This window comes from Berghia stephanieae, chromosome 2 (assembly GCF_034508935.2).
Source record: "Berghia stephanieae isolate SIO BIC M18660-M18661 chromosome 2, UCSD_Bste_1.3, whole genome shotgun sequence".
NCBI lineage: Eukaryota > Metazoa > Mollusca > Gastropoda > Nudibranchia > Aeolidiidae > Berghia > Berghia stephanieae.
This window is the reverse complement of record NC_088361.1, coordinates 92,307,727-92,335,495: the sequence shown is the minus strand read 5'-3', so window position 1 is coordinate 92,335,495 and position 27,769 is coordinate 92,307,727. Positions and strand designations below refer to the sequence as shown.

At 33.6% G+C, this 27,769-nt stretch overlaps 2 protein-coding genes across 3 annotated transcripts in view; one reads left to right on the top strand and one right to left on the bottom strand.

Moving 5' to 3' along the window:
• The window catches only part of LOC144965858 (AP-5 complex subunit beta-1-like), a 29,310-nt gene extending 15,659 nt beyond the window's left edge, over positions 1-13,651 (bottom strand). Inside the window, exons 1-13 of the mRNA XM_078901652.1 lie at positions 13,373-13,651; positions 12,341-12,432; positions 11,706-11,835; positions 11,272-11,400; positions 10,707-10,819; positions 9,547-9,697; positions 8,517-8,591; positions 7,867-8,007; positions 5,561-5,687; positions 4,662-4,800; positions 3,956-4,045; positions 2,096-2,231; positions 470-605 (exon numbers count right to left, since the gene is read on the bottom strand). Of these exons, the coding sequence (XP_078757778.1) occupies positions 470-605; positions 2,096-2,231; positions 3,956-4,045; positions 4,662-4,800; positions 5,561-5,687; positions 7,867-8,007; positions 8,517-8,591; positions 9,547-9,697; positions 10,707-10,819; positions 11,272-11,400; positions 11,706-11,835; positions 12,341-12,432; positions 13,373-13,567 (1,654 nt within the window). The 5' untranslated portion in view covers positions 13,568-13,651. The remainder of the gene's footprint in view (positions 1-469; positions 606-2,095; positions 2,232-3,955; positions 4,046-4,661; positions 4,801-5,560; positions 5,688-7,866; positions 8,008-8,516; positions 8,592-9,546; positions 9,698-10,706; positions 10,820-11,271; positions 11,401-11,705; positions 11,836-12,340; positions 12,433-13,372) is intronic.
• Positions 13,652-13,684: 33 nt separating this feature from the next.
• On the top strand, positions 13,685-27,123 carry LOC144965856 (methyltransferase-like protein 25B). Of its 2 annotated transcripts, none has more exons than XM_078901646.1 (11): positions 13,685-13,919; positions 16,981-17,114; positions 17,599-17,908; positions 18,465-18,625; positions 19,588-19,633; positions 21,413-21,635; positions 22,207-22,372; positions 23,107-23,240; positions 23,800-23,932; positions 24,965-25,155; positions 27,020-27,123. In XM_078901646.1, the coding sequence occupies exons 1-11, from the start codon at positions 13,806-13,808 to the stop codon at positions 27,097-27,099; spliced, it is 1,692 nt and encodes a 563-aa protein (XP_078757772.1). In that variant the 5' UTR covers positions 13,685-13,805; the 3' UTR covers positions 27,100-27,123. The 2 variants fall into 2 exon arrangements, with proteins under 2 accessions (XP_078757772.1, XP_078757773.1); XM_078901647.1 differs by having other exon boundaries at positions 13,701-13,783.
• Positions 27,124-27,769: the final 646 nt, after the last annotated feature.

The window sequence follows — 27,769 nt, the reverse complement described above, 5'->3', positions numbered from 1 at the left end:
GTTGACAGTTTTGAAACCAATTGCCAAGTCTGCTATCTCCTGGAGTATGACAGCCACCTGTGACTTTTATTCTTGCTGTTTGTGAACAAATTGGAGATTCTTTATATGACAATACACATACACACACTCCCACTCTCTCTCTCTTCTCACTCCCCCTCCCCAGATTTTTTCTTTTCGTTTGTTTTGTTTATATATATATATATATATAATATATATATATATATATATATATATATATATATATATATATATATATATATATATTGGCTCAATATCTAGTTTAATATAGTCATTTTCAGAATAGTTCAATTGTAAGACAGCTATAAACCTTCATGAGACCAGAACTTAGATTCAATTCATTGCATTAATTTTTTGAAAAGCATGGAAGTAAAGGAGTTTGAGTCATGAGTCTCCTCAATGTCTCCACTTGAAGAATAAAGCAATCTCATATAATATTTTTAAAACTTACGACAGTAAAATATATCTGTCTGATGATGCAGCATCATAGTTCGACATATAGACAAAAGAAGACAGCCCAATATCCAGTCATCTAATGCCCTTGTATTGGCTTCTTTAGCGAGCTCCAACATACGCCTCAGTTGTTTCTGAGAAGAACAGGAGAAATCAATTCATGTGCAATGTGTCCGAAGAAAATCCCTTCTCTTTGAAAGCTAATATAACTTCAAGTTAATATAACAACGATAAATTGCACTGTAAGAAATCAAAACCAGACTTGAGAATTTCACACTTTCTCATGATCTCAGGTTAATTGTGGCTTTAGAATCTAAATGCTGTTTTATTATTCACTAAGAAAACAAAAGTTTGAGAGGATATGAGCTTGAATCTGATCGTTATATAGGCAAACATTAGGAACGATTCCCTCGACTTATCTCTCTGGAAATCATTAAAAAATTAGAAGAGATAAGGTATTAGAGAGATTTAAAGCTCATGAGATTCTTGCAAGTGAACCACATAAAAAAACGATCAGTTTTGTTTAAAAAACACATAATTGAAATCCGAATGTATTCATACAAGCGACAGCTACCCTTTCACTTTATTTTTAGCTCTAGAATGGCATAGTTTTTCTACTGCCATGGTTGGACTCCAACAATTTTAACTGGGCATGTGTTATGTGTCATGTTGCAACTGTTTTTTATTGACATAAATATGAACCTGCGTCTGATCATTAAAGGTGACTTCAAAATGATATGTTCACAAATAGAATATAATAATTTTGATAGAAATTGCGTAGTAGTTTGGATAACTAATCATTGAGACATATAACTATCAACACTGCAAAGAGAAGAATTCAGGCTTCAAATTGATACCGATTAAATCAGAGGAAATTCAGCGACAATATCTATATTATCCATTATGTCATTCTCAACTCAAATTTATTTCATGGTCTTTCTTCTTTCAACCGATATTGAAGAAATTATCAACTCTAACAATATTTTGTCTGAAAAAAAAAAACCAATCAAACAAACAAACAAATAAAAAACAACAAAAAATGGGACTATTTGATTGAGGTCTTATTCTCCGATATTTTAAGGCCAAAGTTGTGGGCATAAAATAATAAATTAGAATGCTAAAGTCATTCAGAGCCATCAGATCCATGGCAGTAGTCCTTCAGAGCTATCATAAAATCACAGTAACTATAATTGTTTGTGACGACATTTTTCTTCAATTCATATATTAGATACAGCCACCCAATAAAACTCATGGTTAGACAGGGTAGCAAAAAAAAAAGATGTATATATCTTATCAAAGAAAGAGCCAAGTCATACTGTGGGCCAGAGGCCGAAGAAAACAAAATGATGGTAAACATGAAAAAAAAATATTACAATAATACATTATTACTTGTTTTTGAGGATTTTATTGCCTTGTGAAACATTTAGACCATTAGAGCTCCAGCAACACGTAGTTGATGGGATAATCGAATGATCAAAGAGTAAACAGAGAAGAATAGATGTATTTGCAAGCCAAAACAAAAGAGGGGGGGGGGGGGATAGCTCAAGGATCGAGGAGAAATCATATATTAATTTTATAAAAATTTGATTCCATTTGATATTTGATGTTTTTGAAAACGGCTTACCTGAAGATGCATGCTGGGATCCTGTGCCGATAATATCCATACCTGCAAAAAATTCTGGTAGTTGCTGAGAAGCGTATTGAGAGGCACTGACAATACAGTATTGTGCAACAAAGTAAGAACTTCAAGATGGAATTTGCTGGAAAGAAGTTTGGTTTTAAGAGAAAAAAAAAAGGAAAATAAAGATTAATGATAATAATTTTGAAATCTTGTACAGCCCTGTAACTCTAAAAATATCACTCTGAGGGTTCAAATTAGATTGGCTATACAAAATAATTTTAAAAAAAAAAGAAAAAGAAAATAATTCAGTAAGTAAAATACACACCCAAAAACTATTGAATAAAAATTAATATAACAGCTTCAAAAAAGAACAAAATAAGAAACACTGAATATTTCGGGCTCAAAAACCCCTCGTTAGCCAATAACAAAAACAATAAGGACATTAATTCATCACTTATAATCCAGACAGACTGCTTTCCTGCAGTCTCTCTGGATTTTAAGTGATGTGTTAATTATTATGTTGCATAAAATTAAATGTAGAGGAGATAGTACTTAAGTGAACAAACATGTCAATTTGGTATTATGTCTTGTTGAACAAGCTGCCAAAAAAACGAATTTACAGTTAAAATGGCAGGATATGAGCATTTGTAGCTCTCTAAAAATTAGATAACATACGTCATTCTCGCCAAAATACACATAAACTTAACCCAACCAAGTCTTACATTATTTATTAAGAATTCTATTTTTAGCAGGTATATTTTGTTTGTTTTGTTTGTTTGTTGCTTTAGGTCTCTTCCAACACAATTGAGGTTATATGAGAGACCGCTGAAACAAAAAAACAAGCAATCTAACAAAAATAGTACAAATGTAAATCAAAATCATAACCTAAAGATATCATAAGCTAAATTATAAATAACCAAGAACAAACAGGCAGAAGATTTACAGAAAAAAAAATATCCCCTGTCAAAAATACAATCACAAACCAAAGAAGCAGGATAGGCTAGTAAAGAGAAGAAGAAACGACATCACTATCGGATCGTACACCCATGCAAACATCATAGGTATATGATTCAAGGGTGATGCTCCCATCCAACCACCCGCTAGCAGGTATATCAACCCGATATAACCACGATTTGAGATGGAGGGTAATAGATTTAAATCATGACATCCCAATCGTTTTTTGTATATCATTTCATTCGTGACGTAAGCATGCATTAAAATCCATAAATGCATGATCACAAGTCATCAATCGTGCATTTATGATCAACGGTTGAAGAGATAACGTAATTACATAATGAAAGAGAGACAACCATTAAAACCCCACACCATGACCCATGCTCATGAGGTCAAGTTGAAAACAGATGACAGGAGAAATATTCTAGCTGATATTTTCCATTCAGTTTGTTTTTCCTTCATTATTCTTAATTTTAACAAATTTCTTGTTATATGAATGATTTTGGATGAGAAGGGGTGTAATATTAAGATTATATCATGTTTTTTGTCGATTATAAACACTCATTTTAAACCAAGATTTTCAAAAGCTTGTCACATCGAGTAAAAATCTTAAATCAAGACGAGTGTTCATTAACCCAAAAAACATTCTTTAATCCTATAATGTATTTAAAACAGTGTGCAATAATGTGTTTTTTTAGAAACCCATTGCAGAGTATCAGAAATGAAGACGATCTTACATGTTAGATTCCTGTCTATATTAGGGCTGAATGAACATATTGGCATGTTCCATGATCCAATATCATGGCTAGGTTAGGAAGTGTGCATTAACCATAATGCTAAGCAGATGAGAAGATTATAATGAACAAATAGTGATGAAGCTAAAATGATTTTAGAGTAAAAGGAATTTACTTGTTTGATTGAGAAGTTTGTAGACTTTGTAAGAAATCCACGATCAAGGGAATGAGATGAGGAAACTTCTGGAACAAGTTTTTGGTGACACTGTTGGGCAAAAAAAAAAAAAAAAAGATAAAGCATTAAACTTAAATGGAAGAAAAAAAGAGTTTTGATTATACAATAGTAAAAGAAGAAAGAAAAAAGATTAAAATTTGAAGGTATACAGGAGACTCAACTATTTTTTTCTCTCTTTTAGCCCAAATAATAAATAGAATATCGACAAGATTGTTACAAGTCTTTTTTGTTTGTTCATGTAGACTGATTCACCAGGGAGAGGGAAAAGGTTTGTTCTAAATTATCATTTCGAAGAATCTTAAATGCAGCTTTATTATAATTTTCTTTTTTGATTTTACTTTAAAAAAAAAAAACAACAACTCAAGATGAATGTTAAGATATATATAATATATGAGTATGGCCTGTCACGGACAAAATAAAGAGTGCTTGAAACTGACAAGTCTCAAATATTTATCTTATACCATTTTCTGCTTCCCAATAATTTAACTTTTTAAATTTGAGAATGAGAACATCTATGAGTGTTTTTAACACAATTATCTGGTCAGATAAGCTGTTTTTATTTCTACAAAAATCATCAGGCTCCCATTTTATGGGTGATCACGAGATTTACTGATTTACAAATTGTTATACAAACAAATATTATCACCTGAGTGCATAGGTGTGAACCTCTTCACAACTGTGGTGGCATACGTGGGAGAAGAGAATGTAATATAAGGCACGGCTTACTCTGACCCCTCCTGTTGTCCCAGCTAGCTGGTTGAGGTAGTGCAAATCTTGAGAAATAACTGTGGATTATAAGGCCATCTTATCAAGGATCCAAGTATTTAAAATATTGAGTTGCATCTATTAAAAGTTGAAATTACAATACACAATGAGAAAGCTAAAGAATTGCAATTCATTCATTACTTGATCTACGGTCATGTATATATGTTTTGTGCAAAAACTCTTATTGTGGACGCAATACATTTCAAATATTATTCGTCTTTATGAAATAAATTATTAATTATGAATCAATATTTATTAGATGCCATTATCATTATAGAGGTATTGTTATGTAGAAATAATGATTTAAAGTAGAGATCAACAGATGAAACAAAAGCCTAGTTTTACGAAAAGGTAACTTTTCACTTTGAAACACAAAATCTTCCTGAAAACAAATCCATCTAAATGTCAAAAACCCTAAAAATATGGTAATTTTTGACAAATGCTTGCCTGTGTATTCCAACTGATTTTTCATGGGCTACTAGATAAATGGGAAAAGTAGAGAGCTGTGGGAGCTGCCTGAAGCCTGGGGTCGTAAAAATACCAATGAAAGGTGAAAATAGAAAGCTTCAGATTTAAAGAGTACAAAAATGGATGTTTCGGGTAAAAACCTTTTGTCAGCAAAACAATAAACAAATAAAACAAAATGTAGTAAATGAAAATGGCCCACAGCTCATAAATAGAATTGTTTTTTTTTGCATTAGCAGTATATTTTCCTTTCATAACGATTGATTATGAGGCATTAAAAAAATATAATATATCATATAAAACACAAAGATTTACCTTTGCTATTGGTTTTAGGTGTACAGAGGCAATGAAGAAGAAGCTTGCATGAATGAATATTCAGTGAGTCAAATACCGAGGACATGGTATTCTTGTGTAGTTCCTCTAAATTCAGTTCTAGTTTATGCTGAAGGGATAACATACAAATTACTTTTGAAACAACATTCTTCATTAATGAAAATAATTGCTTACATTTTAAAAAGATTGTTATGAAGCCTTACTGTCTATGAAAAAAAAACCAACAAACAAACCAACCCCCCCCCCCCCAAAAAAAAAAAAACAAAAAAAAAAAACAACAACAACAAAAAAAAACAAAAAACAAAACAAAACAAACAAACAACCCGTTAAACAAACTTAAGAATTAAATAGCGTAATATCCACTAAACATGATTAAAGCATTTTACAAAGGATTCTTAGCCAACAACACTTAACATATAAGACGAGACATGATGCCTATTAAGCAATACTATAATTTTTTTTTCCAACAGGGACAACACTGTTAACAGCAAAGTACTCATTTTACACCTGAGTATGGTGAGAGAATGTGAGTAAAGAGGCTTTTTCAAGAACTCTTCTATGTGTGGTTCAGAGAGGGACTAAAACACTGGCCCTTCCAGTCTGACAGCAAGTGTTATACCATATGACCACATAGCGGAACAGAAGTAATTTCATAGGAAATACAATCACGGTAAACCCCACTCCACCCAATCTCATATCCTCAAGGATTTAAATACAGTGGAATCCTGATAAAGCCAACACCAGTGGACCACAAAGATTGGTTGACTTTAAGTAAGGTTGACTTTACCCATTATCAATGGAACACACTAAGATAACTAACAGAAAATTTGGGACCAACAAGTGGTTTTGACTTAAAGCAGAAGTTGACTTTAAGAATGTTGACCTTATGCATATACCACTGTAAATGTGTCGAATAGGTGGTGTGGGAAATCTAGCAGATAAGCTAAAATACTTTTTTTCCAGAACAGAATTTCGCATTTGAGATTCAGACAGAATCTTCCCCTCGAATTTTTAAGTTGGATTGTTATGTTTGAAATCTGGCTTGATTTTTTTTAAATCTTAAGGATGCAAAGTTCATTTATTCACAAACATTGCAATTTCTAAACTGCTTGTCACTCTGCTCTCACCATATTTTGACCAAGCCAACCATCATAAGGGATTTGATGAATAGCGTACTACAATTATGACCCATCACCTCGGAACAGTATTATGTGGGGGTGAACTTGATGCTTGAAGTTGAATTTATTGACCCAAAAATGAAACTTGGCATTATTTAATGTTTATTCATTATGATGGAGACTATATATACAATTTTTCACATTGCAAAATAACTCAGAGTTTGTTTTTCTTATAATTTAAATTCTATATTCTATATTCTATATACGGGGTCAACTTTATCCCTACATAATACTGCTTTGAGAAAGTGGGTCACAATTGGAGGATCACAATCAGAGAATCAGTTGAGCAAAAAGACAGTTATAGACCCAAAGACATGCTGCAATGTAGACAGTGAATGAATCCATTACTAGTTCATGTGACATTGTATCTGTAATTACTCAATGCCCATGCACTACAAATGAGGAGTCACCTTGATAAGAATGATTTAAGCAGATATTGTAACAAAAACCTGATATGGTGAACTAGTTGAGCATTTTTTAGATTGCCAATGGATATCACATGAAACAGTTATGTGCAGCTATTATATTGAAAACTTTCTGTTGAATGAGTGTGGTGTTGAAGTAGAGAATGCCATCATTTTGTATGCAATAAAACTTTATTTGAAATCAAGGTCTATAAACACAAGGGTATTAACCCTTATTTAAATCCCTTGCACAATATTGGTGATTGATTACTGTTGACATGTGACTGTATGACTTACCTCTAAGAATGCCCCGGCAATGTCCCATGAAAATGCTAATTTTATTTCAAAACATAAATAATAGCGAAGTATTTCACTTTATTCATTAAAAATTCTTATTGAAAATTTATTCTAGAAGCAAGTACGGAGCTGCTGATTTCACCAAAAAAAAAATCAAGTGAATGTTTATCCACGTACTTAAAAATTTGTAAATTTCATTGAAAATCTACACGAGAACCATATAATTGGCAGATTAAGGGTTAACTATTAGACAAATAAAATATAACAATCTTCTAATTTTCTACTGAGCTGAGCAGGTCTAATCTCTTCATTACAGAAAATTGTAAGGAGAAATCGTTAGTTAGAAAAGATATATAAAGAAGAAATGTTGATAAATCTAAAATTAAGTATATGCAATTTTTTTTCTTACTTGTTGAACATAGGAAGTTATCCACTGGATAGTCAACAAACGTATTTTTGATGGAATTGCAGCATGGTTAATAACATCCAAAATTTTCAATAACAAAAGTCTTTCCTCCGTGGAAGATAGAATTTCACCTCTAAACTTGTTCTGAAAACATGTATAAGTTAAAGAAAAACAAATTAATTTTTAAGACTTAAAAAAACAAAAACATAAAACCTTACATCTACTGCCTCTAAAGCAGGAATAAAAGAATTCTAAAAAACATTTTGTAGCTATATTCCATTATTCTTATAGAGTTTATGAATCACTTTTAACACCACTGTTGTTCCCTACCTTCTAACGAATTTGTCACTTTGATGTTTGTTAATGAATAGTGGCGAATTCAGTATTGTCATTCCATAGAAATTGATTTTTTTTTTTGTTTTAGTTGTCTCAAATTTCTAAACAATACAGAATTCATACAATTCAATTTCAATAGGTAGAAAACAATCATAAGAATTCCAACGAATACCAAGAACACTTGATATGACAATAACTCAAGGGGAAAAACTCTATGGGCAAAATGAACTATCAAACTTTTGTTCAAAAAAGCCAAATGCGATCTTATTTCAAATGTTACTTATGATATACAATGAGATTAACCATTTAAAACTTACTTGAATATGAAGCATGAGAAACAAGATGCAAGGGTCCATACAAGGCATGAATTGGAGCATCAGTGGCTTAAAGACCTGGATGAGGATGTGAACAGAATCGCAATTTGTAGCAATGACTAAAAAAAAAAAAAAAGAGCTTTATATAGCGCAATATCCACTAAATGTGCTCAAAGCGCTTTACAAGGGGTCCCTGGTCAACAGCAACATTTAACATGTAGGACGGGACATGACGCCTGTTAGGTGATATTACAATTTTTCGGATACAGACAACGCTGTTAACGGCCAGATACTCATTTTACACCTGAGTATGGTGAGAGAATGTGAGTAAAGAGCCTTCTTCAAGGACTCAACTATGTGCCGAGCACGAGGCTCAAACCATGGACCTTCTGATCCGAAAGCGAGTGTCATACCACAAGACCACATAGCCGCACATATGACTACATATTTGATGTCTATGCTGTTATTCATAGAAGCATGTGTATCCACCAGGCTATGAATTAAAATCGGTTCTGATAGGCTTTATGAGTCGGAATTTGATGAAGTTCTTCAAAATTAATTTGAAATGTTACAAAGCAATTTAACCATTTTTTTGTAAGAGGTAAACTGTGGAAAAAAAATTCCTTACAAAATTAAAATATAGATAGGAAGAAGTTAACGCCAGTCAGGTCTTTGTTATTGTTTTTTGCCATCCATGTTTATGAGTAATTCTCACTTCTGGATTTGTCAGTTTCTGGACTATTTATTTTATAAAATCTATCCTTGGAAATATTAACCACCTAATTTTTACAAACAAATTATTTTCATTACCTACTTGACAAATCAAAATTCTAAACATAACCCAGAGTTAGAGTCTGGAACAGTATTTGATGGTTAGCTTAATTAACATTACAGCACAATAGCTCAGTTGGTAGAGCACTCGCTTAACACACTTTTGGACTGCGAATGAGGCGGGCGAAGTCGAAATTTTTTTTCCGACCCGCTGTCCAACTAGCAGTGATTGGGTAGCTGGGTCTGTTAGATCTGAACATACCGATGGTGATATTCCAGGTGAAACTTGAACTATTCTAACAACAGTGTGGATAATGTTGAGGGCTCCTGGTCCAGTGAGTAGAGAAGTATTATCCATGATATATGACACTGTCTGAAGGATTCCCTTGTCATCGTTGTCTTGGTATGATTCTCTGATTTTTATTTTTTTTAAAGTGTATCATCAAAACAAAATTTATATCTTAGCATTTAATCACATACATTTGAAAATGAAAATGTGTGTGCGTGTGTGTGTGTGTGGCTTTGTGTTTGTGATTGTGCGTGTGTATGTGTGTTATAAAAAGCCAAATTTAGCAAGATAAAAAAATACAAGAAAAAAAAGTTATTCTTGAACATAAGTGGTAATGACCAAATATCCCTTTGATTATTGATACCTAAGCTTTCTTTTGGTAAAATTATAATTCATGATATCATTTGTTTTCAATTCACTATGATATTACATTTAAGAACAAACAAACAAATAAAAAGTAAATGAAAAGAAAACCTCCCGAACTACAACCCCACAAAAGCAAAACTATGATGACTTAATTATTGCTTGTTTTTTTTTTTTTTGGCAACTCCTTAATTCCAGGAATGTGGCAAAACAAACTTCTTTCTCTTTCTTTTTTCTTCTTTATTGATTTCAATACCTTCTTTCTTTCAACACTACAATTAAAGCCTTTATAGGAAGAGTTGCTATCTACCGGCAGTGATTGAGTAGTTGGGTCTGTTAGATCTAGCAGAAAGTACTTTGCGATAGACTTATGTCCTATCCTAAGGGTAGCAAGCAATTGGTATTGTCCGTTTCACTCTTTAGAAATTGAGATAAACTTCAGTTCCATGGGCCAGATGTCATATCTAGCTATTTTCAACAAGAGAGCAGTAAAAGAGTCAGAGAAATGCAAGTCATTCTCTATATGAAATCAATAAGCATGATGCAACTTGAGTTTCATTAAAGCTTTATTTTTTATCAGCGTTGTTCTTACAGTGACAACATGTTTACATCAGCTTGAATGATGTCCTTTTTTGATTAATAAATTTAATTGGATTAATAAAGTTTATCTTATCTCGTCAGGCAAATAATGGATGAAACTATGATTTGGAAAAAAAAAACAACAAAGAAAAGAAAAAAAGCCTCTTGGTTGAAGGCTTGAAAGGACTCACTCAAGAATATTCTTGATGACAATGACAAGGAGATTAAGATAATCCTGACAGATGTCGGTTCTCTCATCTCTAGCCATTTGACTTAGAGAATCTCGCCATTTCCACAAAATGCACTGGGAACAATTAGATGCGGAAAAGGATTACTGATAAATAAGGAAAACACGAAAATATTGATGATGATGATGATGATAACAATCATGATGGTGATGACAATGATGTATTGGTGCTCTTGAATATATACATTTAGAGAGAGAGAGAGAGAGAGAGAGAGAGAGAGAGAGAGAGAGAGAGAGAGAGAGAGAGAGAGAGAGAGAGAGAGAGAGAGAGAGAGAGAGAGAGAGAAGAGAGAGAGAGAGAGAGAGAGAGGAGAAAGAGAGAGAGAGAGAGAGAGAGAGAGAAGAGAGAGAGAGAAAGAGAGAGAGAGAGAGAGAGAGAAGAGAGAGAGAGAGAGAGAGATAGAGAGAGAGAGAGAGAGAGAGAGAGAGAGAGAGAGAGAGAGAGAGAGAGAGAGAGAGAGAGAAATATTAACATTGTGCTTGGGAAATATAGTATCATTAATACTTACAGGTTTCCACTCTTCTATTTGAATCAAACAATTACATCCTGTAGCCCTGAGTCTACGGCTTGAAATATTATTTGTTTTCCGTACAAGCTCAAACAGTTTCGATATAAAGGCAGAACCTTGTTCTTGCTCCTGGAATCAAATAAAAATAAATATTCCATTGACTCAAATTTTTCAGAAAAAATAATACATAAAATGACAATGTAAAATTTTAGCACAATTCTTGAAAATCAAGGGAATAACGACATCTAAAATGTAACTGAAACTGTAGTAAAAATCTCTACTTAAAACATATTTACCTTGTAAATCGCTTTGAGCACATTACATGGATATTGTGCTATATATGCAAAAAAAAAATTAAGAATGAAAAAAACTACTTAACTCATAAGAATGACTTTACTATATAGCTATTTGAGAAATTTAAAACGAGACCTCACCAAGACTTCATCATTTTCAATAAGTATTGTAGTAATTGTGATAAGCAGCTGCTGTTTTATTTCCAGAGTTTGAGAGCCGCCTTGCTCTGTCTCAAAAATGTCTATCAGAGATGCAATGACTTGATCCACACTGTAGAACAACAAAAAGATATACAAATAAGAAGCTACATTCACCATAAGATCCTGCCCTGTCTATGCTTTTTTATATGCTTCAATTAATATAGAAAGCTATTCTTGACATTGATGGATTGTACATATACTCAGGAAGGCTAGCACCAGCATGTAGCATTCATTAGAGTTATCTATAGAAAAACCAAAAAAACTTGAGCGCAATAGATCAATCTCCACTGATGTGCTCAAAGCACTTTACAATAGGTCCCCAGCCAACAACAACATTTAACTTGTAGGACACCTATTAGGCGATAATACAATTTTTTAATCCAAAAGAGACAACACTGTTAGTGGCCAGGTACTCATTTCACACCTGAGTACAGTAAGAAAATGTGAGTAAAGAGGCTTTTCCAAGGACTCTTCTATGCGCCACTCAGAACAGGACTCCACCTAAGGACCTTCCAATTCGAAGGCGAGTATCATACCATAAGACCAAATAGCAGCACAATATACTTAAAGAGCACCTGTTCTTGTTTATGTTGCTGTAACATTCTTGTTCGATGGTCATCAAAACATCTATTTTCAAATGAAAGTCCAATACATCTTCATAGAGAATCTGGAAAATAGACCATGAAAATGAAGTGTTTGTTTACTGACATTATCATAAATCATGATTTGTGGATGGTTTTGAGAACCATTGTGACTAGGGAATCATTTTCAATATCATATATTCTGTTCAGTGATATATTTATATGATTTTATTTTCAAATGATGTAAGTTATTGTAAAAGTAATATCCTCATTTCCAAATACTCTTATTCATTCGTTGGTTTTCACATTTCAAGAGCATGAATTAAAATGAGTTCCAAATATGCCATAAAACATACACACACACACACACACACACACACACACACACACACACACACACCACACACTTTATAATAATAATAATAATAACAATAACAACAACAACAATAATAATAATAATAATAATAATAATAATAATAATAATAATAATAATAATAATAATAATAATAATAATAATAATTTGAATGATAAAGTACACTTTTAGATTTCTACATGTCAAAACTTCAAAGTGCTTTAAAATATAACTGACACACTCTCACCAGTCAAACACACATACAGCAATCCCAAACAACAAATATATAAATCTTTTACAAAATAGAATAAAATGTGATAATTCAAAAAATGAAAACTAAAAAAACAAAACAAATAATTAACTAATTAACAGAAAACATCTATAACATTTTTTATTGGAAAAGATAGGTTTTCAGCTCTTTCTTAATGAAGTAGCAATTTGGTCTCGAGTCTTAATAGTTTCCCGTGGCAATTTGGACTCAAATTCCAATGTGAGTACACAAACACAAGGTGGACACAGTATGAGCAGTTGGCGGCTGACTGAGCTATATATATTTATATATATAGGTATATATATATATATATATATATATATATATATATATATATAGAGAGAGAGAGAGAGAGAGAGAGAGAGAGAGGGGGGGCGGGAGAGAGATGAAACATATACTCTACCTTAATCAATTCAAAAACAAATTGCTGTTCTTCTTCCAATAATTTCACAACAGTTGCCGACTTCACATGCCGATTCAACTTGTCAACAGTGCTTCTCCAATCTGTTTCTTTGTCGCCTTTCCTTTTTGAACTACTGGCGGACATTTTTCCCATGAACATAAAAACGTTGTGCTCAAACAGTAAACAACTTAACATATTTCATATAGGCAGGTAAGGAAATCACTCTGCTTCAACTATAAACGCCATTTTGATTGTTTATGTTGTATCATGTGAAGAAGTGGATCAAAAGTCACGTGACGAATAAAACGAAAGTAAAGTTTAGTAAAGCAAAACTTCAAAACATTGGAAGTGGAAGTATACTGACTAATTGAGAAAAGAAATCTAAAAAACAATAGGCCTACATGTTCAGATGTAATTCGTAATCTAAATCGATATGGCAGTGTTTGTGACTTGCAATGATAAGACATTACATCAAATAAGTAGGAAAATCGATTTGATCGTGTCTTTCATTGAGCACTACAGATGGATTATTGAGGCATATGTTTCGGTGTGTAGTGTAGATTAAAGTTAGAATGAATGAGTATGATTTGATTAGACTTCTTAGACCTCAATGAGGAGAGTTTACAATGATATTTACTAATACAGTTATTGATTAGAATTATTTATAAACTTTGGTTGAAGTTTGAAGAGGTTGGTTTTACATATTTGAACAAGGTGGACAGAGGTCACAATCGAAGTGACTAACTAGACGTATCTAGTCTAGTATCTATACTATCTAGATAGTACTAGACCTAGACTAGATAGCTCTATCTAGAAGACAGATAAAGATATCGCTCTGATTGTCTGATAGAGCGACACCTAACTTAACATAACACAAAATATCGCTCCAGCGTTTTCAAAACTTTTGTTAATTGCAGAGATAGAGTTACTAAAATTATAAAAAGGAAAAAACATCTTTATCTTGGTCTTTTTCTGCAATTTACATTAAAACAACAAAACAGAAGTAGCATACTTCTCCACAAGTTGGGTGGATCTGTAGCTTAGTGATTAAGCTGTTTGAAATCTTGATTGGAAGGTCCTGGGTTCAAATCCCAATAGGGACAACTTAAAAATAATATTAATTCCTTTCTTTTACTTCTATTTATCCATTTCCTTGCTGGCATTATTTTTTAAAATGTCCTTGATTTTTTTAAAGCTTATTTATTGATTTGTTTAATTATCATCGCTCTTCTTCTTACTGTTTTTCTTTGATTTTCTTCATTTTTTCTTTCATTAATTTGTCATCATTTTCATCAGTACACTTTTACCATATTTTATCAACACAACAGTAAACAAAGTCAATGAGCTCAGTGTGAGATTTTCTGAGCGATACCTAGCGTGACCTACCAGTTAACATTAGATATCGCTCTAATAGAGCGACACCTAATGCCTGCCAAGAAAAATTAAACATGATAATGTCTAGATAGTGATAGTGATAGTCACAATTGCTGTCTATTTTCTGGATAAATTTTAGCTACCGTATTTAGATTTCACAAGGGAAGGACTTCCGTAGTTTTACAGCACACCTAAAGAAGAGGGAATTTTGTTATTATTATTGGGACAGACCCCCGAAGCCTAATTAAAGTACTATAACCTTATGAAACATAATGTTTGCCATCACTTGCAATACCGAAACTGATGGGAAACACAATAAGTACTAATGGCATCGGGCTGAGTGGTAATTGACAAATGACTCAGCAAAGTGTTTTTGAAATGAGAAAAATCACACCACTTATAAAAATGAAACTTATCTTAAATTGTAATATTTATTGGCATTGCAACTAATTGAAAGTCCGTAATGGCTAAAAGATTAAGTAATATAATAAAAGTGCTGTGAAACTATGGATGTTGTCCCTCACAAAATACAAAAACTTACATACTTGAAACTTACTCTTGAATTTCAATTGCGATGTAAGATTTTTCTCCTATTGTATCATAGATTTCTTTTCAAAAATAGAATTTGATAATTGATTTTTACACATCGAGCCTTTAAACACCATTTAACATGATACCCTGGGTGGGGTTCCTGACCTCCCATAGTGGGCAGGGGGGTACATACTGTGTCTTCTATCCCCTTATATCTGTTTTCCAACATGCTTTCTGTCTTTGTCTTGGAATGAGATTACTTGGTTTTGTCCTGACCCTGGCCGGAGTCCTGGCTGGGAGGAAAACAGTCAAATGCATATTTATTGTTTTGGGAGATGATATTTTTTTTCCTTGTAAATCATCTCTCTGTTATGTATTATTATATTTGTTATTTTCAATGTATAATGTAAGCATTTGAGTGTATTCCTCTTTGTTGGATTTTGTGCTTGTGTCCGGATGAGACTTATAGGTGATCTCAAACTAAGTACACTGGTGGTATGCTCTTGGAATCTACATCTGAGCCCTATTTGTTCCCAGTTCCCCTATGTCTTACTTTTTCTTGGGTGCTTTAATTGTAATTCTAGAACTTTTTACTATCCCATTTTCTTCCTTTTTACTGGCGCTGATATAACCTAAATGTGTTGCAAGCGCCGTAAAACCCTTAAAAATAAAAATAATAATAATAACATGATACCTTACTTTTAGATGATCTAGGATAAAGGGTTCCAAAGTTATGATGATTTTACTACTCAAAATTTACCATTGCAAAAAGCTCAAAATCTGTGACAGAGAATTCCCCAACAGGATGGCGTCTCGATAAGCTGACTACTGATTGGAACAGGACTTTAGCTTGCAGAAAAGAGGATTGGACACTGGTGGGCGAAATTAAACATTCTGCGCCCCCTTTAATCTTGATGAAATTTGGCATACACATAGATAAATGAATTGTCTAGAAGAGCTTTCTTTTATTTTTTTTGCTCTCTCAATTTTGAAAAAATTACAAAAGTTTTAAAATTATCTAATTTTTATCAAATCATTATTTTAATAGAACGTGCCTACATTGATGTCAATCACACGAAACAAAAGCTTGATCTCTGCTCTTTAAAATGTTACCAGAGCCCTTCAGATACTGTAAAAAATAATGCAACAGTGATTATGTGATATTGTGCTTATTCAAATTTTAACCCAAGTTAGCGCTTCACTTTTCTAATGGCTACTCAGCACCTGTCTATAGGCTGGAATCAGACTACCTATATTAGGGATGTACAAAGTCATCTTAATGTTCGGGGATATGACTAACCAATGTTTTATAAACAATAGAACATACTTTGTAGATTATGCATTTTTCAACAGGTGACCAGTGCCTTTCTCTAATGAGACCAGAAGCGGATGGGATTTTTGTTGTTGTTGTTGTCTTTTTTCAGAACTAGTCAAACGTTGTTTTGTACAACTTTCATCCACCCTAAGATAATTTGGTTGTCAATTTAAAAAACATAATCTAAGTAAATTTTATTTATTATGAAATGATACTTTGCAAATATTGCAAAAATTGTATTAATTTAAACTCTTTTTACGACATACAAGAGTAATTTCAAGTCTGCTTCATCAATTATAATTATGTGGATCTCATTGATTACACATCTTTTAGCTTATCTGTGTTGGAATCAACTTTTCTCAAATAATTAACATTGACCATTTTGCAGGATTTTTACACGCATGATCACTGGACCAAACTACCTCCCTGTGTCAAAGAATACATTGATACCACAGATCCACCTAACTGGGCATGGATGTTGGAAAGTGGAGAGGAAAATAGGCTATGCTCTAACTCTAATACGTATGTAATAACAAATCAAGATAGCAAATAGTTTGTTAAATGCCTTAGCCTCTGTCAGGAAATTTGTCTGCAGTTGGATATCTGAAGTTATTTAATGCTTAGCTCAGTGGTTAATGTCTGAAATTATGATGGTCAGGTTAAGAAAAAACAGGGATCTTAGTTGGATGGGATATCAAGGGTAGGAAGGAGTATGGAGAATTTGAAAATCTTTATGGGAATCGGAAACAAGTATGAGAGAGAGAGAGAGAGAGAGAGAGAGAGAGAGAGAGAGAGAGAGAGAGAGAGAGAGAGAGAGAGAGAGAGAGAGAGAGAGAGAGAGAGAGAGAGAGAGAGAGAGAGAGAGAGAGAGAGAGAGAGAGACCCTCATGCAGTGGTTAATAAACCACTTTATTAATTCATAATTGCAAATGATAGTTAATATCATTCTAATTTAGTGTCCTTAACATTTCCTCAAACGTCTAAATTTTTTTTTTTACCTTTTCAGACCAGCTCCATTGATTCTCTTAGCTCTTAAGACTTATACCAGATATCTCTCCCTGAGGCAGACAGCAGTAGATTTAGACTCGACGGAAACAAGTAATAACATTTTAGAGTCATTAAAACCTGTTGGTTCTAAAATATCATCGACGTCATTATCTCCTAGCAGTAAGGCAGCAGATGAGTCATCACATCATGTAAATGTCACAGCCTTTCAGCCACCCAATTACAAAAACGGACAGTGTATGGACATGCAACACATTTTCAGAAAACATGTGAAACCTAAGAAGCAACATGAGATTCAGAAATTGGGACAGGTATCTCGTTGGAATATATTTGTTATTATTACATAACACAACGATAAGATACATTTTCAGGCTGATGTTTTTTTTTCAAAATTATGTATAGTGAAAATAAGAGGAGGGGGAGGAGGGCTTTTTTCCTTGTCTTATCAATATAAATGCAGATAGAATTATATTTATTTATGATCAGAAATCTTTTTTTTTTTCATTTTTATTATAATTTGGGCAGCTTTGTGGCCTTGTGGTATGACACTTACTTTCGGATTAGAAGGTCCTGGGGTTGAGCCTCGCTCGGCGCAAAGTTGTGTCCTTGGAAAAGGCTCTTTACTCACATTCTCTCACCGTATTCAGGTGTAACATGCATACCTGGCCTTTAACAGCATTGTCTCTGTCAGAAAAATTGTAATATCGTCTAACAGGTGTCCTGTCTAGTTCTACATGCTATGAGTTGCTGTTGGTCAGAGACCCTTTGTAAAGCACAAGCGCTTTGAGCATAATTAGTGGATGTTATGCTATGTAAAAGCTTAAATTTTTTGGGCTTTTTTTAACATTTAAAAAATTATGATTTCAGGTCATCAACCTTATATCTGAAGCGACAGGTTGTAAATCTGTGATTGATGTTGGTGCCGGCCTTGGACATCTCTCAAGATTTGTAACATTTCGTTATGGTCTAAAGGTTACAACTATTGAAGCTGATGGTGGTCATGCACCAAAAGCATCCGACTATGACAGGTTGGTGTTTTAGTTTTTATCAATATTTTTAGATTTCATTATATATTTTTTTAACGTGAAAAGAAGTGTGACATGGTAGAAAAAGCATTATGATTAAATGCAAGGTCCGTATTGAGGCGATAGGTCCCCATTCAATTAAAATTCTGTGGTGTAACATGAATGGGATAACTCTCATTTATAGCTCAATGAATGAGAGTTATCCCAATCATGTCTGTAATTCTTTATTTTCTTTATTTCAAAGTCCCAATTGTTTTAGATTGTAGTATGTTTTCCTGTGGCAAAGTTTATGAGTTAACCTTTACCTCTGAAAATTTACACTTTGTGACTTGTGAGTCTGTGACCCTCTGCCTCATAAAAAAAAGAGATTGTATGACAGGCACTTGTTGTTTGTATTTGTTTTCAAAGACTAAGAAGTTAATATTTTATCTAATTATGTTCTAAGTTGATATCATAGATTTGAGTTGCATTTAAATTGTGATTTTTCTGTTTTATCACTACATGCTCTTAACATTGCACAATATATTCTGTTGGTCAAGAAGCAGTTTTAGGCACTGTAAAAATATTTTTTGAATATAAGACAGGGCTGTTGACATCATGACGACCTCTTAATTTTAAAAAAAATTGATTTCGCTCATATAATTTGGTCCCTGAGATGCTGATATATGCAAATTACAGTGTAAGTCTGATGGGCAACAACAAGTGGCAAAAAATGTTATCATGTGTGTGTTTATGTGATTTTGTGTGTGTTTGTATGTATACAGGTTTACGCTTGTGTTTGTTCCCTGATTTCGATATTAATTTATATTTTCTTGCATCATGGTTTAGCAACACAAGGTGCAGACTTACTGTTTTAAGCCAGTAGCATAGTAGTCAGAGGTCGGGAAAACTGGGAATTTTAAGGTTTAAGGGTTTGATTTTTTTATGGCATTGATTGTTATGATTTTTTTGATTTTTTTTTTCAGACAATTAAGGAAAGATGTCACCAGAAAATGCAACAAAATTCTTAAGGTAATTATGTGATTTTGAAGAACTTATAATGAAAACTAAAGTAAAAATCTTGAACACCCTAGTCTTATACTATATACAGTGCACTCTGGATACGTCAACGTTGCTTACGTCGATTTTTACCCAAGTCGATTTTTTTTTCTTGGTCCCTCCCCCTTCTTCCTATATAACATTAGTAAAAAAAAACAACTCCACATTAGTCAATGTCGCTTAAGTCGATGTTATTATCACTCACGACCACTAAAATCACAAATAAACAAGTATTTCCATCGGTTAAAAAAGCTACCAGTAAGAATTTTCAATGGTTAAGAGTATCTGCGAAGGATTGGCACACACCAATGTGATGTAGAGCTTTGCCTGACGTCCGTGCTCACTGTACATGAGCAGTATTGAATAACTTTGATTTCTCCATCTGACATTTTACATCCTCGCAACTTCAAGTTCAAGATTTTTTTATTTTTTTTGGTTCTAATCCCAGGCCATCCTATGTAATGGTCCTCTTAATTAGTATCAATTTTATCAAGAATTCAAGTCAAGTCTACAACTACAATGGCAAACCTATCGCTGAAAATAAATCCAGCTGATCGATGCATCTGAAAAGTCTGGCATGCGACAGAAAATCATCGCAGAGGAAATTGGCATACCAGCAGAATAATTCCACTTAATTGGTCTACATTCCGCATAAAAGGCAAACATTCCGCTTTTCAGCTTTCCAATCAACGAAAATTATTTTTTTAAAATCTCTAGTAAAAGAAAGTGAGCTATGGCTTATTTCGTCAGCATCTCATAATTTGTGTGTCTGGTTAGTCCCTTCAAAGTGTGTGCAGCTGATGTCATATAATATAATTATATTTTTGGGAAGGGGGTTGACCGAAGTATTATTATTGTGTTGACTCCAACCTATGAGGTCAATGACCTAGGTAATATTATTGAGTACCGTCAGATTCTTTCCCTATTTAATTTTAGCCCTGTGTATTTGTGTGTGTGTGTGTGTGTGTGTATTTGTGTGCCGGCAACGCGTGTTTGTTTGATTAGGTGTGTGTTGAGGGGAGGGGGTAAGAGGGTCCTGACAAGGTTAAATCCATCCATTCAACGCTTTGGTCTGAGACTGCCAGGACCTGTGTGTCCTCTATTATTATTTTACCCCCTTTTTACTCTTTACATAATCTGCACATTTTTACACATTTTACATTTTATCATTTGGGTACTTATGGATTGTCTATTACATTTTCTGTTGCAAAGCATGCCATAGTCAATAACAGTAAGTTGATTCCGCTTTTTGGTCTCAAATTCTGCTTTTTATGTATTCTGATTCCTCTTTGGGGCTATTGCTGGTAGGAGCCTCCGATGACCACCAGGAACCTTTACTTCTCAGGTCAATTCAACGCGACCAAGCAACGTCAGCGAAAAGCGTGACATGAAGGGACATATTCTAGATTGGCTTGCTTTGTTCACATGCATTTTTGCTCATTTGGCTACACTCTGGTTAAGTTGATTTTCGGTTAAGTCGATTTTTAAAATCTGGTCCCCTGGGCATCGTCTTATCCGGAGTCTACTGTATCAGTTTTCCTTCGTTCAATTGTTAAATTTTTCTATTTTTATTGTGCAAGGAAATGTCAAACACAAAGGACAAGTCACAAAAAATTCAAAATATTCATAATACACCACAAAACTATCATCTCAAACTATTTAATACATTGCTTAAATTCGAGTGGAAATTTGAGTGGAGCATTGTGTTTTGTTTAATTAATCATAATTTTTCATTATTTATCCTTATCTTAGACAGAGCCTGCAAACTTTGAAGCCGATGGGAGCCAAGGCACATTAGATGAAGAGGCAACTTCAAGCAAAGCTGACATTACTGCAAAAGAACTTGCAAGTGAAACAACATTGACATCTAATTTTCCAGAGGACGAACAGCTTCCCAATCATGTTGTTTGTCGAATCAATTGTGATATTGCAAGTTCGCAGCTATTGGATATTGTCACTCAAAACAGATTGCAATGTTAGTAGCCAAATACCTACTGACCCAAGAAATGTGAAACCCAATGAAACCCCTTTAAGTTTCGTGTTCATTAACCAATTTACATCAAATTTTAATGACAATTACTACATTCAACACCATTATGTAAAATGTAATTAAAATTGTTTTTCAATAAACCCATCATAGAAAAAACAAAGCGATCAGTTCAGCATATCTTAACAAGTTTTTGCTCTGAGAACGTTTCACAGAACAAATGCCATAAAGAAAACACAAAGTGCATTTGTCAGGGAGTTTAATTTGAACCGACAAAAAAAGAGCAGCATGCCAAGTAAGGCTACCATTTAGAGGTGGTCTTCCCACTTCAATAAATATGGTTTGATTCAAAACTTGAACAAAATATTGCAAATATTCCCTTGAAAGCAGTAAACAACCTAAAACGCACCACCAGAAAACACAGACATTGTTCATCAATCGGTTCAGGAAAGACCTAAAAAATCTATTCATAGAAGGGGGGAGGGGGATTCAATTAACTTATCCCTTCCTGTTACACAGTAGTTTCAAATTTAATGTTTTTATCATCATTTTTTTCCAGGTGCAACAGATTCACTTGGTACCAATTTCATTTTGACCGGTCTTCATGCTTGTGGTGATTTGTCTCCTTCATTATTAAAAATATTCTTAGAGTGCCAGTCAGCTGTGGGTCTAGCATCTGTCGCATGCTGCTACATGAAGATGGAACAGTTAACAAATGATCAATGGTAAATAGTATATCTTCAGTTTTTGTTTAACTACATTTATTACATGATGCATAATATTACTAAATCCAGTCACAAGCATGCTCATATTGTTATTGTCATAAGCACATATAGATTGAGGTGCCATATAATTTGTTATTATTAATGGTTATACTCATAAGTTGGACATTCTGCTTGCTAATGTAAAGACAAACTGCTCCTTAACTGTAACCTCATCAGATGGACTAACAGTATTTTGCAATTCCCACAAACATTTTCTGTATTTTTAAGCCCTACATTCAGACTGCTTTTTCTTCAATAAACAGCTGTTGATATTGTCGTCTTCAGTCATATACCCTTTTAATAGAATTTTCCTCTAATACCATTCTCCCTCAACAAAACAATCAAACAATAAAAAACAATGAATGAACCAAAGATCTTTGTTTAATGAAATATCAGTTCTATTCTGCTCGTGCAATATATTGTTTTTAACAATGTTGGAAATATCTTCCTGCAATATCTTTTTTTTCTCTCCTTACTTTATCATGAGACAAGTGCCCTTCTTTAATAAATTTATATTAAACTGTGACAAATGAACGATATATTAAGGGGTATAACTCAAAATTTGATTTTGTGACATGTACCCCCTTTCTCTTGTGGTCTTCTATTGGAAATGATTGCTCAGTGGTGTTTGATTATTTTGATAAAACTCTTTAAGAGTGGACATCATGCAAATAAGATATCAAACACTTTTTCAGTGATTCATCTAAGACAGTTTTGGACAGCTACCCGATGAGCGATGTACTCAAGAATCTTTCAAACCATGATTTGAACTACGAATCCAGAGAAATGGCCTGTCACTTTGCAGATGCCTACTGTCAGAGATTAAAAGGTTATGATAATACTTTCATCCATCATAAAACAGGAAAATTTGTGTACAGGCATGTGTGTGTTTAAAAAATATAGATCGCCTAAATGCAAATAAATTATGTGGTTACAAGGCCTTCAAATAGCGATATAGAACAGTATAAATTTACACAGATAAAAGGATATATAAAATGAAAAATAGATAAAAAAATAAATAATATAAAAATACACAACTAAGTGCCATGCAATGTAAAATACAATTTAAATTTAAATCTAAATGAAGATAAAAACAATAAAATAATTGTATACCTTATAAAATAATTTAAATTAGTTGTGGATAAGAGTTATATGTCTATACACCTTGAGAAACGAAGGATTTCCTATGCCTCTCTGTCTTTGTTTTTATATTTATAGACAGGAGGCGGTTACTTCTCTCTGAAAAATTAAAGACTGTAAAGCGGGTGGCTTTCGTCCCTCAAGATATTATTCCTAGACAGGCAAGCAAAGCAGGTTATTCAGCTTTATTGATAGCCAAAGGAACATTTTAAATTATTAGTATTTTTGATTTTCTTTTTTTCCAACAGATAATCCAATACACCTCATGATACACTCTTACAGGGCAGCGCTGCAATTTTTAGTGACATCTGTCCAGCCAACTTTTCAAAGCGGCCAAGTTAGACTGGTCATCAAGAAAGGAGCTCAAGGATCTTTCACAGAGTAATAAATTTCTTTGGACTGTAATGTCACTTTTTGTGCTTATTTTATTTTTACAGGAGCTATACATTCTTATACACCATACCGGTTGTTTGCTTTCTACCGAAGTAAGAGTTATCAGATATGGATGCCTTTGACACTTTGTAATTTAGGTCACAAAATCCCTGCTATAGTTCTGTCATAGGTACTCTAAAATAAAAACAAATAGGTATATAAAATTTTGGCCACAAAACTCGTCCCTGGCCCTTATCTTGGCAAAAACTCTCAAGTGTGGGACCTCACAAAGTCCTGGGTTTGAGAGTTTTTGCATCAATTATATCATTTTAATTGATCGATATATGAAGGACGAGTTTTCTGGACAAAATCTTAAATACAGGATTTTTTAGAATATGGCAAAGTTATTGGTGAATTCCATGTCAGAATGTAGGTACGGTGACATAATAATCAATCATAGATTTTGCAAAGTCTATTTTTGCTTAAGTTTTGATATTTTAAAAAAAATCAGTCAAAAATGTCCGTTACATTAAGAGCACTTCCGACAAGCATCTTCCATACTGTACATCTTTATTTGGCATTTCAATTTTTGAAACAGTTTAAAAGAGATCTATTATTTTTTGTTGTTGATTGTTGTAATGTGGACGAATTAACTTTTTTTCACTATTTTTTTACACAAATTTTGGCATGTGCAGATGAGATTTAATTTATTGAACTATACTTACACTTAAGATATGTCCACATTGTACTACAAAAGAAAAAGCAAACTTTTGAAACAAATGAGAAAAAATGCAAGTTACTGTGATCGTTATAAATTTGTAATAATTGAAGTTGGTGAATGTTTCAGATTTTAGTTTGACCTATGATTGGTTATTAATATTGGATTGATGCATTATTATTACCATTCATTTCTACACTAATTTAACACTTATTGATATTTGATGAGTTAAAAAGCATTACCACTTTCAAGAACAAGTAGAGAATATAATGCTAAGTTGAATAGCCTTTCATTGTGCAATGACATAATATTTTTATCCACAGCTATGCATCAGAAACGCTGAAGAAATTAAATATTGACATATCTGAAATTCCCAAAGATGTAATTGAACTCAGTGAAGAAATGACAAAACGATGGAAAAGAGTTGTTGCATTCTATACTATTCGCCTTAGCCTTGCGCCAGTAGTGGAGACATTAATCCTGCTTGACAGAGTCCTCTTTTTAAAAGAGAAAGGTAAGTTTGATTGTCATCATATTATTAGAATTTGGATCAAAGAATTTCAACTGGAATGATTTTCCTTAAGAGGAAATGTAAACCAAGTAGAGGATTAACTACCAACACACATCCTGCACAATTGGCTTTAATCTTGCTTTTGTAATTAACCAGTAGATTTTTGACCAATCAAAATATGGAATTTATGACACACCTTCACATGTGCTCGGACAACCATCATTGGTTGTTTATATACAATAATGTGAATGATATCGACCTCTCTCTGACCATTGTTGTTTTTATACCACCAAATGGGTGACTAGTTATCACGCGACGTTCTACCTTTACATCTACACATAGTTTTCTGTGTTGGTTCAAATGACCAAGCGGTAGAACAGTGGATATTTTATGTAGACACATACCATCGATTTTAAAATATGTGTAGTTCGCTATGTTTACCAATCACAACCACTGTTTACATTATAATGACTGTTTGAGAGCCATGGTTATATAGGCGTCTATTCAGAAAAGTGGGTGGAGCAGGCACTTATGTTGGTAACAACAAGAGATGAAGTGAGTAGAAAAGTGCCAGAAGACAATAGAGAATTAAAATTTTTTGCGGCGGTGATGGGGTTTGAACCTGCGACCTTATTGTTACGACAACTCCGCCTGGCCGGTGAGAGCGTGACTCTACCGTATGAGCTATCCACGAATCCAAAAATATTTCATATCAAACTCAGGTCATTCATTAATAGTGCCTTCTCTCACCAACTACTGGAGGTAGCTGGTACACACACACACAACCATCGCCAAGTTACCTGGCCAGCAGTTAAGCTTAAAAGCCAATATTCTCAACACAAACATATAACATAGAAACAATTGAGACATTGAGTATGCTCCCGTATATGGGGTGAATTTTTAATTCAGAAAAGTGGGTGGACCAGGCTCTTACGTTGGTAACAACAAGAGATGAAGTGCGTAGAAAAGTGCCAGAAGTCAATAGAGAATAAAAAATTTTTGCGGCGGTGATGGGGTTTGAACCTGCAACCTTATTGGTACGACAACTCCGCCTGGCCAGTGAGAGCGTGACTCTACTGTATGAGCTATCCACGAATCCAAAAAATCAAACTCAGGTCATTCATTATTAGTGCCTTCTCTCACCGACTACTGGAGGTAGTGGGTACACACACACACACACAACCATCGCAAAGTTACCTGGCCAGCAGTTAAGCTTAATAGCCAATATTCTCAACACAAACATATAACATATAAACAATTGAGACATTGAGTATGCTCCGGTATTTGGGGTGAATTTTTAATTCAGAAAAGTGGGTGGAGCAGGCACTTATGTTGGTAACAAAAAAATTTTTATTCTCTATTGTCTTCTGGCACTTTTCTACTCACTTCATCTCTTATTGGCGTCTATTGCGATGTCAGTTCCATAAGTCCTTATAAACTCAGATAGAGAGTGCCACTCACCATTCACTATTTTTTGGTGAATAGCCATTCAACATCCGGTGGGTAAACTTTGCCTCTTCCCCAATTATTGAAAAGAGTGCTAGTCTCCATTATACATGGCGTTGTTCATTTGCACAGCAATTCTGTAGTTAGGAGAACCAATCTTGGTTTCAAATATTCCAGATATTATTATCATCATTATTATTATTATCATCATATTATTATATTCTTTCTTTTTCCTTTTTTTTTTTTTTTTTTGTTGAAAAGAATGGGGTTACTGACATAAAGAGAAAAGCATCCAGCCCCTTAGACCGGAATAAACTTAATTTGACTGTGCTATTAACACTCATTATTTTGTTACAATTTTAATGTTAATGCATTAGCTTGTGTTTAAAAAAAGTGTTCTATTGTTGTTTTTTCTTTTCAGGCATCAATAGTGTCATGGTTCCAATATTTGATTCCAAGATATCACCAAGAAACTTTGTTATTCTTGCTGTAAAATCATGACAATAAACTTGTGGAAAATAAAAACTGAATGCTCTGCTTTTTAATCCTTTAAGGCAATGGAATCCCACTTTAAATTTGTTAAAAAACAAAAAAGTAGAGCATTTATATAGCGCAATTTCCACTAAATATGCTCAAACCATATTGACGAAATAGGTTATACATAGAAGAGAAGACCAGACCCTAACAGCAGCCCCAGCCAATAGCCTGTAAGTTGATAGTCACATTATTTATTTATTTTTAAGGGTTTTATGGCGCTTGCAACACATTTAGGTTATATCAGCGCCAGTAAAAAGGAAGAAAATGGGATAGTAAAAAGTTCTAGAATTATAATTAAAGCACCAAAGAAAAAGTAAGACATAGGGGAACTGGGAACAAATAGGGATCAGATGTAGATTTCAAGAGCATACCACCAATGTACTTAGTTTGAGATCACCTATAAGTCTCTTCCGGACACAAGCACAAAATCCAACAAAGAGGAACACACTCAAATGCTTACATTAAACACTCAAAATAACAAATGTAATAGTAATAATACATATCAGAGAGATGATTTACAAGGAAAAAAATATCATCTCCCAAAACTAACTATACATTTGACTGTTTTCCCTCCCAGCCAGGGCAAAGACGGCTATGTGGTCAAGTGGTATGACACTCGCTTTCGGATCAGAAG

Coding starts and splice junctions, on each gene's coding strand:
- LOC144965856 (XM_078901646.1), top strand. CDS start 13,806: ATGGCAGTGTTTGTGACTTGCAATGATAAGACATTACATCAAATAAGT. Junction 19,634..21,412: donor AATGCAACAAAATTCTTAAG/GTAATTATGTGA, acceptor TCCTTATCTTAG/ACAGAGCCTGCAAACTTTGA. Junction 21,636..22,206: donor CACTCAAAACAGATTGCAAT/GTTAGTAGCCAA, acceptor ATTTTTTTCCAG/GTGCAACAGATTCACTTGGT.